At 41.7% G+C, this 9,551-nt stretch overlaps 1 protein-coding gene across 1 annotated transcript; it reads right to left on the bottom strand.

The window, feature by feature from the left end:
- Positions 1-895: 895 nt before the first annotated feature.
- Positions 896-9,232, bottom strand: LOC118378265 (leucine-rich repeat-containing protein 19-like). Its single transcript, XM_052524748.1, has 5 exons — positions 9,139-9,232; positions 7,611-7,790; positions 3,197-3,701; positions 2,826-3,032; positions 896-1,703 (listed from the first exon to the last, which is right to left on the bottom strand). The coding sequence occupies exons 2-5, from the start codon at positions 7,779-7,781 to the stop codon at positions 1,351-1,353; spliced, it is 1,236 nt and encodes a 411-aa protein (XP_052380708.1). The 5' UTR covers positions 7,782-7,790; positions 9,139-9,232; the 3' UTR covers positions 896-1,350.
- Positions 9,233-9,551: the final 319 nt, after the last annotated feature.

A 9,551-nucleotide genomic window follows, 5' to 3' on the forward strand; every position in this document is an offset into this window, starting at 1 on the left:
CTTACACCTTACAGTGAAATGCCTTACAGTGAAATGCCTTACACCTTACAGTGAAATGCCTTACACCTTACAGTGAAATGCCTTACACCTTACAGTGAAATGCCTTACACCTTACAGTGAAATGCCTTACAGCCTTACAGTGAAATGCCTTACACCTTACAGTGAAATGCCTTACACCTTACAGTGAAATGCCTTACACCTTACAGTGAAATTCAGTGAAATGCTTACACCTTACAGTGAAATGCCCTTACACCTTACAGTGAAATGCCTTACACCTTACAGTGAAATGCCTTACACCTTACAGTGAAATGCCTTACACCTTACAGTGAAATGCCTTACAGTGAAATGCCTTACACCTTACAGTGAAATGCCTTACAGTGAAATGCCCTTACACCTTACAGTGAAATGCCTTACACCTTACAGTGAAATGCCTTACAGTGAAATGCCCTTACACCTTACAGTGAAATGCCCTTACACCTTACAGTGAAATGCCTTACACCTTACAGTGAAATGCCTTACACTTTACAGTGAAATGCCTTACAGTGAAATGCCTTACAGTGAAATGCTTACTTACGAGCCCCTAACCAGCAATGCAGTTAAAAAATATATTTAAAAATGAAATAAAACACACCAAGAAAGTCGTGAAGAGGAGCACAACAAAACCTATTCCCCGTCAGGAGACTGAAAAGATTTGGCATTAGGTCCTCAGATCCTCAAAACGGTTCTACATATGCACCATCGAGAGCATCCTGACCGGTTGCATCACCGCCTGGTATTCATGTATTCATTCTTTCATTCAGCCCTAACCCTAACTGTTTGCATACTATATTCTTGTAGCTGAAAATACAGAACGGCAGAGTTGTGGATGTCATATTCACAGAGAGACGAGAATAAGTACTCAGATATATATTTAATAAGACAAAATGTTGATTACTTACACTATGTCTCCGGCAGTAGAACGTTGCAAGTAGCCTAAATCACGACCTCAAAACACCTCACATGGTCGGTCCTTTCCCTGAATTCCAACATTTTCAAAACTTGCAAATATTTACAAATGTACACAACTTTTAGGGGCACGTTTTTGTCACAAAAAAAAGACCTAACAATAAACGATCATCAGTGGCAGCAGGCTATGCACGGTTTACGGACGGACAACCGTGACCTTCTGATACTATGAGTGAATAGAGTAGAATTGGATCATTTATCGTCCATTATTTCAATGGAAAGGGATCATTTTGATGTCATAATACCCAAACTCAGGACTCTTGGCAGATTAGTCCAAGTGAGAGATATCCAAATCAAATCAAACAGACATACACAACCAGAAGGCTAGGAGAAACTCAGAGAGCATTATGGGTGTCTGTTGTCTTCATAGACTCCAGGCTCTATATAACGGTCCTCTATGTATCCATCCTCCTCATTATCCAACCCGTCTAGCCCGTGGTCCAGCTCATGGGCGCTGGTCTCCGTTTGCTCCGTGTCCAAGCTGAAACTAGAGTAGCGCCCCGTAGTGTACACGTCAGCATCCTCGTCATCTCTCAGACGCTGGTGCCGATAGTTGAACAGCAGCTTGTACCAAGACGGCGCCTTGACGGCACACACGATGAGCATAGAGGTGGTCAGGGCGATGGCTACCACACCCAGGAGAAACGTCCAGGTGTTCCCCACCACTGGCACCCCACTGCCACTGACTGGGCCCACACCTGAGCAAACAGAAACATCCGGGGGTCACATACTTTTTTACCATTCTTCTGAGGTCTCCTCAGCAGGACGGGGGTCAATTCAAATTGAAGGCTGCCAATTCAGGAACTACACTGAAATTCCAATTCAATATTTGGGAAAAGTGGGCGTCTATTTTCACTGACTATAATAAACTGGAAAGTATAATCCATTATTGAATTATTATTATTATTATTATTATTATTATTGTTATTATTATTATTATTATTGATTATTATGATTGATTATTATTACTACTATTATTATTATTATTATTATTATTATTATTATTATTATTATTGATTATTATGATTGATTATTATTACTTATTATTGATTATTATTATTATTATTGATTATTATTATTATTATTATTGATTATTATTATTATTATTATTATTATTATTGATTATTATTATTATTATTATTATTATTATTATTATTATTATTGATTAGTATTATTGATTATTATTATTATTATTATTGATTATTATTATTATTATTATTACTATTATTATTATTATTGATTAGTATTATTATTATTATTATTGATTATTATTATTATTGATTATTATTATTATTATTGATTATTCACGTTTGTCAATTGTCTATTTGAATTGACCCCAACCTCGCTCCTCAGGATATGGGGCCTCATCAGACCACATTGTTATAGAGTGATTTAAATCTCCTTTCTCAGGGTAAGTGTGCTGATCTAGGATCTCAGGTCCCCCCACCTGTATGTGTAATCTTATGTATTATGATCTTAAAAGCAACACTGATCCTAGATCAGCACTCTTACTCTTAACGAATACGGACCCCGGAGTCACGTTTTGAACTCTTACGAGGTCTCCTTGGAGTGCAGCTGCTCTTGTCTAGATGACGGTTTCCTGCCGACTGAATCATAACTGAAGTCATCTACGACAGTATCAGTAGGTCACCTCTCTCATGCGCTTCTGTTTTCAACAGTAGCTGTATTCAGTGTTTTAACCATCCAGCAAACCAAAGCTGTTTAGCTTGAAAATTCTAGATCATATGATGTTGACAAGAGGAAACTATATCTACTGTAAGACCAAGTCAATTGACTTTTAAAAAATTTAAAAATCTTACCGGTTAAGACGAGGCTTGCATTTTTAGGAACTGCAAGTGACACTGAGAGTGTAGTGGTCTCGGCTGAGGTTGGCTTGGTGGTTGACTGAGTTGTAGGTGGGGGAAGTGTTGTTGTTGTTGATGATGACCCCGAAGAGCAGCTGGTACCGTTGTCCAGGATCCCTTTACCGGACTGGTCCTCAGGGCTGGCACAGGTGGCATTTGAGACTCCCGAAGAAATACACACATTGCGTTTTTATCAACATGAAGGCACACTCGGTAAAGCAGGCCTCCTTTAAACATTGGTGTCCAGCATGGCGTAAGTAAGTGAATGGGGAAAAAAATAGACCATGAGGATTACAAGCAAACAGAGAGAGGAAAAAGATACTTACTCATCTGAACCTTTGAGTCGTTAATCGATTTAATCCGGTTGAGAAATACACAAGAACAGTTCCAGGGATTTCCCTTCAGATCTAAAACCTTTAATGAATTCACAGAGATGTCCAACTCCCGCAGTGTGTTCCCCACTAGCCTGAGGATAGACAGATTCTTTAAATCATCCAGTAGATGTAGAGGTAGTGACTGTAGACGATTGTAGGACAGGTCCAGCTCCCTCAGGTTAACCAGGCCGGCCAACGCCTTTGGCTCCACTCTACTGATGTTATTGTGGGACAGGTTGAGGACCTCCAGCTTTGACATGGCCTCAAACAGCTTCCCTGGCAGGCCAGTCAACCAGTTACCATCTAGATGGAGCTCAATCAGATTGGAGTAGTTCTTCAGAGCAGCTTCATCAGCGCTGGATAACGTTATGAGGTTATTGCTCAGAATTAGTTTGGTGATGGTTTGACTGTAATTTGAGGGTATGAATTGCAGTGTCTTGAAGCTACAGTTCACAACCTGTAAATAGGATGACAAGTTAGGTTGAAGTTATTATTCAAGATGTATGCTATTATCTCTTCAAAAGTTTCCCTCTCACTGAGCAGTTCATAGTTTCCCTCTCACTAAGCAGTTCATAGTTTCCCTCTCATTAAGCAGTTCATAGTTTCCCTCTCACTAAGCAGTTCATAGTTTCCCTCCTCTCACTGAGCAGCTCATAGTTTCCCTCTCACCAAGCAGTTCATAGTTTCCCTCTCACCAAGCAGTTCATAGTTTCCCTCTCACTAAGCAGTTCATAGTTTCCCTCTCACTGAGCAGTACATAGTTTCCCTCCTCTCACCAAGCAGTCAATAGTTTCCCTCCTCTCACTGAGCAGTTCATAGTTTCCCTCCTCTCACTAAGCAGTTCATAGTTTCCCTCTCACTAAGCAGTTCATAGTTTCCCTCCTCTCACTGAGCAGTTCATAGTTTCCCTCTCATTAAGCAGTTCATAGTTTCCCTCTCACCAAGCAGTTCATAGTTTCCCTCTCACTAAGCAGTTCATAGTTTCCCTCTCACTGAGCAGTACATAGTTTCCCTCCTCTCACCAAGCAGTCAATAGTTTCCCTCCTCTCACTGAGCAGTTCATAGTTTCCCTCCTCTCACTAAGCAGTTCATAGTTTCCCTCTCACTAAGCAGTTCATAGTTTCCCTCCTCTCACTGAGCAGTTCATAGTTTCCCTCCTCTCACCAAGCAGTTCATAGTTTCCCTCCTCTCACTAAGCAGTTCATAGTTTCCCTCTCACCAAGCAGTTCATAGTTTCCCTCTCACTAAGCAGTTCATAGTTTCCCTCTCACTGAGCAGTTCATAGTTTCCCTCCTCTCACCAAGCAGTTCATAGTTTCCCTCCTCTCACCAAGCAGTACATAGTTTCCCTCCTCTCACCAAGCAGTACATAGTTTCCCTCCTCTCACCAAGCAGTCAATAGTTTCCCTCCTCTCACTAAGCAGTACATAGTTTCCCTCCTCTCACTAAGCAGTTCATAGTTTCCCTCTCACTGAGCAGTTCATAGTTTCCCTCCTCTCACCTAGCAGTCAATAGTTTCCCTCATCTCACTGAGCAGTACATAGTTTCCCTCCTCTCACCAAGCAGTACATAGTTTCCCTCCTCTCACCAAGCAGTACATAGTTTCCCTCCTCTCACCAAGCAGTCAATAGTTTCGCTCCTCTCACTGAGCAGTTCATAGTTTCCCTCCTCTCATTAAGCAGTTCATAGTTTCCCTCCTCTCACTGAGCAGTTCATAGTTTCCCTCCTCTCATTAAGCAGTTCATAGTTTCCCTCCTCTCACTGAGCAGTTCATAGTTTCCCTCCTCTCACTGAGCAGTTCATAGTTTCCCTCCTCTCATTAAGCAGTTCATAGTTTCCCTCCTCTCACTGAGCAGTTCATAGTTTCCCTCCTCTCACTAAGCAGTTCATAGTTTCCCTCCTCTCACTGAGAAGTTCATAGTTTCCCCCCTCTCACTAAGCAGTTCATAGTTTCCCTCCTCTCACCAAGCAGTTCATAGTTTCCCTCCTCTCACTGAGCAGTTCATAGTTTCCCTCCTTTCACTGAGCAGTTCATAGTTTCCCTCTCATTCAGCAGTTCATAGTTTCCCCCCTCTCACCAAGCAGTTCATATTTTCCCTCTCATTCAGCAGTTCATAGTTTCCCTCCTCTCACCAAGCAGTTCATAGTTTCCCTCCTCTCACTGAGCAGTTCATAGTTTCCCTCCTCTCACTGAGCAGTTCATAGTTTCCCTCCTCTCACCAAGCAGTTCATAGTTTCCCTCCTCTCACTGAGCAGTTCATAGTTTCCCCCCTCTCACTGAGCAGTTCATAGTTTCCCTCCTTTCACCAAGCAGTTCATAGTTTCCCTCTCATTCAGCAGTTCATAGTTTCCCTCCTCTCACCAAGCAGTTCATAGTTTCCCCCTCTCACTGAGCAGTTCATAGTTTCCCTCCTTTCACCAAGCAGTTCATAGTTTCCCTCTCATTCAGCAGTTCATAGTTTCCCTCCTCTCACCAAGCAGTTCATAGTTTCCCCCTCTCACTAAGCAGTTCATAGTTTCCCTCCTCTCACTGAGCAGTTCATAGTTTCCCTCTCATTAAGCAGTCCATAGTTTCCCTCCTCTCACTAAGCAGTTCATAGTTTTCCTCCTCTCATTCAGCAGTTCATAGTTTCCCTCTCATTCAGCAGTTCATAGTTTCCCTCTCATTAAGCAGTTCATAGTTTCCCTCCTCTCACTAAGCAGTTCATAGTTTCCTCCTCTCATTCAGCAGTTCATAGTTTCCCTCTCATTCAGCAGTTCATAGTTTCCCTCCTCTCACTAAACAGTTCATAGTTTCCCTCCTCTCACTGAGCAGTTCATAGTTTCCCTCTCATTAAGCAGTTCATAGTTTCCCTCCTCTCACTAAGCAGTTCATAGTTTCCCTCTCATTAAGCAATTCATCGTTTCCCTCTCATTGAGAAGTTCATAGTTTCCCTCCTCTCACTAAGCAGTTCATAGTTTCTCTCATATCACTGAGCAGTTCATAGTTTCCCTCTCATTCAGAAGTTCATAGTTTCCCTCCTCTCACTAAGCAGTTCATAGTTTCCCTCCTCTCACTAAGCAGTTCATAGTTTCCCTCCTCTCACTAAGCAATTCATAGTTTCTCTCATCTCACTGAGCAGTTCATAGTTTCCCTCTCATTCAGCAGTTCATAGTTTCCCTCCTCTCACTAAGCAGTTCATAGTTTCCCTCTCATTAAGCAGTTCATAGTTTCCCTCCTCTCACTGAGCAGTTCATAGTTTCCCTCCTCTCACTAAGCAGTTCATAGTTTCCCTCCTCTCATTAAGCAGTTCATAGTTTCCCTCCTCTCACTAAGCAGTTCATAGTTTCCCTCCTCTCACTGAGCAGTTCATAGTTTCCCTCCTCTCAACAAAGCTGTTCATAGTTTCCCTCCTCTCATTCAGCAGTTCATAGTTTCCCTCTCACTGAGCAGTTCATAGTTTCCCTCCTCACTGCAAAGCAGTTCATAGTTTCCCTTCTCACTGAGCAGTTCATAGTTTCCCTCTCACTGAGCAGTTCATAGTTTCCTCCTCTCACTGAGCAGTTCATAGTTTCCCTCTCACTACAAAGCAGTTCATAGTTTCCCTCCTCTCATTAAGCAGTTCATAGTTTCCCTCCTCTCACTAAGCAGTTCATAGTTTCCCTCCTCTCACTGAGCAGTTCATAGTTTCCCTCCTCTCAACAAAGCTGTTCATAGTTTCCCTCCTCTCACTAAGCAGTTCATAGTTTCCCTCCTCTCACTGAGCAGTTCATAGTTTCCCTCCTCACTACAAAGCAGTTCATAGTTTCCCTCCTCTCATTCAGCAGTTCATAGTTTCCCTCTCACTAAGCAGTTCATAGTTTCCCTCCTCTCACTGAGCAGTTCATAGTTTCCCTCCTCTCAACAAAGCTGTTCATAGTTTCCCTCCTCTCACTGAGCAGTTCATAGTTTCCCTCCTCACTACAAAGCAGTTCATAGTTTCCCTCATCTCACTAAGCTGTTCATAGTTTCCCTCCTCTCATTAAGCAGTTCATAGTTTCCCTCCTCTCACTGAGCAGTTCATAGTTTCCCTCCTCTCACTAAGCAGTTCATAGTTTCCCTCCTCTCATTCAGCAGTTCATAGTTTTCCTCCTCTCATTAAGCAGTTCATAGTTTCCCTCCTCTCACTAAGCAGTTCATAGTTTCCCTCCTCTCATTAAGCAGTTCATAGTTTCCCTCCTCTCACTAAGCAGTTCATAGTTTCCCTCCTCTCACTGAGCAGTTCATAGTTTCCCTCCTCACTACAAAGCAGTTCATAGTTTCCCTCCTCTCACTAGGCAGTTCATAGTTTCCCTTTCATTAAGCAGTCCATAGTTTCCTTCTCACTCAGTTCATAGTGTACACTCACCAGTCCTCCAGCAGTCACCAGTTGGTCCTCAGCCCCAGCTACTCCAGCAGTCACCATTTGGTCCTCAGCCCCAGCTACTCCAGCAGTCACCATTTGGTCCTCAGCCCCAGCTACTCCAGCAGTCAGCAGCGTGCTCGCCAGCCACACTAGCAGAAGTTCACTTGCAGCCATGTTCTTTTCCTTCAATGAATAATATGAAAGATAATAAATACCATAAAAAGCTATTGAGAATTCAGATCATACTGAAGAGATATAGAAACAATAACAGAGTGTTTCCTTTGTGCTTCCCCGCTCACTCTGTAAGGCAATGATGAGTCTGTCTGTCTGTCTGTCTGTCTGTTTGTCTGTCTGATGACACTGACAGTACAGGAGATCACTGTCTGTCTGTCTGTCTGTCTGTCTGTCTGTCTGTCTGTCTGTCTGTCTGTCTGTCTGTCTGTCTGTCTGTCTGTCTGTCTGTCTGTCTGTCTGATGACACTGACAGTACAGGAGATCACTGTCTGTCTGTCTGTCTGTCTGTCTGTCTGTCTGTCTGTCTGTCTGTCTGTCTGTCTGTCTGTCTGTCTGTGTCTGTCTGTCTGTCTGTCTGCCTGTCTGTCTGTCTGTCTGTCTGTCTGTCTGTCTGTCTGTCTGTCTGATGACACTGACGGTACAGGAGATCACAGTCTGGATAATCAACATCACAGGTTGTGTGAAGGACTGTCTTCTCTCTAGTTTCTCTGTGTTTGTGTTTACTCCTCCACCGCGTCACAATGGAATGACACGGTACTTACCACAGTACTTCCTATCCATCATGACGTGTAGCGATTGATGATCACTATTTGAAACAAATTACTCGTCCGTGTCACGATAATGGAATGAGAAAAATGTTGCTTTACTAGGATCACGATAGGAGTCTCAATTATCACTATAAACCTGTCGAGCAACATCATGATCATGAGCACGGTATGTGGCTGATAGAGTATGAGTGATGCGTGTCTCTCTGGCAGCTAATAGGCCAGGTCTGAGTAGTTAATTCCTTGAATAAAAAGCATTTATCTTGCTAAACAGATGTAGGATCTTAATTTGATCATATTGTTGCAGAATTATTTTTTACTTGTAGTGTATTTGAGGCTTAAAAATCCTTCTGAAGTTTGTAATTTCCACTTTTTAATTTCAGACTTGAAATTTTCCCTTAAGAAAAATGTATCAACCCCAACAAAAATGTCTGTTAATTAATTAATTAATTAATCCACATAATAATGTCTTCTTGCTGCAGGATTATTTTTGTGTTGTAACAAACTGGCTCAAATTAAGATCCTACATCTTGTATCACACACATGAATATTTTGTAGTGTAGTTTGACAAACAAATGTTTCCTGTTTGTCTGAAACTATGAAATTCCTTTAGCCACAAAGGCAATAGGTTGTCATGCACATTCTCATAAAATAGAAAAATAAAAACCACTAGGACTTGTTGACATATAAAAAACATGTCAACCCAAAAAACAAAACATGATACTTTATAGATATTTAAGTGAAACTCTTACCTGTGTGGGCTGAGGAGTGGAGCCTGTTGGAATGAGAGCAATGTAGAGAACCTTTGGTCTGGGTCATAAAATACGTTCAACTAGCTAGCTAAAGATTGACCACAATGTGTCTTTCTTATGAACTGAAAAACATTTATCAGACTTTGTCCTCAAAACCCCCGTGACACTATGATCCAGGTTATTAGTTAGACAAATTGCATTTGTAGAGCGCCTGTCATTTTCAGACAGAAGTCACAAAGATGTTAACATTATCAGCAAGCGTTTCAAAGAAGGGCTTGAATAAAAAAGACAAAAAAAACTTTAAGCTTCAAGAAAATAATTGTATTATTCGTCATCACAGTGTTTTGAAATGAATGAAATGTTTGGGGCTAGGAAGAGTGAAAGAAATATGGAAACATAATTTCTCCCATAGA

This window comes from Oncorhynchus keta, chromosome 9 (assembly GCF_023373465.1).
Source record: "Oncorhynchus keta strain PuntledgeMale-10-30-2019 chromosome 9, Oket_V2, whole genome shotgun sequence".
Lineage (NCBI taxonomy): Eukaryota > Metazoa > Chordata > Actinopteri > Salmoniformes > Salmonidae > Oncorhynchus > Oncorhynchus keta.

Bases quoted from the DNA above. Each gene is read 5' to 3' on its own strand.
- LOC118378265 (XM_052524748.1), bottom strand. From the start codon at position 7,781: ATGGCTGCAAGTGAACTTCTGCTAGTGTGGCTGGCGAGCACGCTGCTG. The intron at 3,702-7,610 runs GTGAGTGTACAC...TCCTATTTACAG, and splicing joins TGGTGACTGCTGGAGGACTG to GTTGTGAACTGTAGCTTCAA. The intron at 3,033-3,196 runs GTAAGTATCTTT...TTTCTTCGGGAG, and splicing joins CGACTCAAAGGTTCAGATGA to TCTCAAATGCCACCTGTGCC.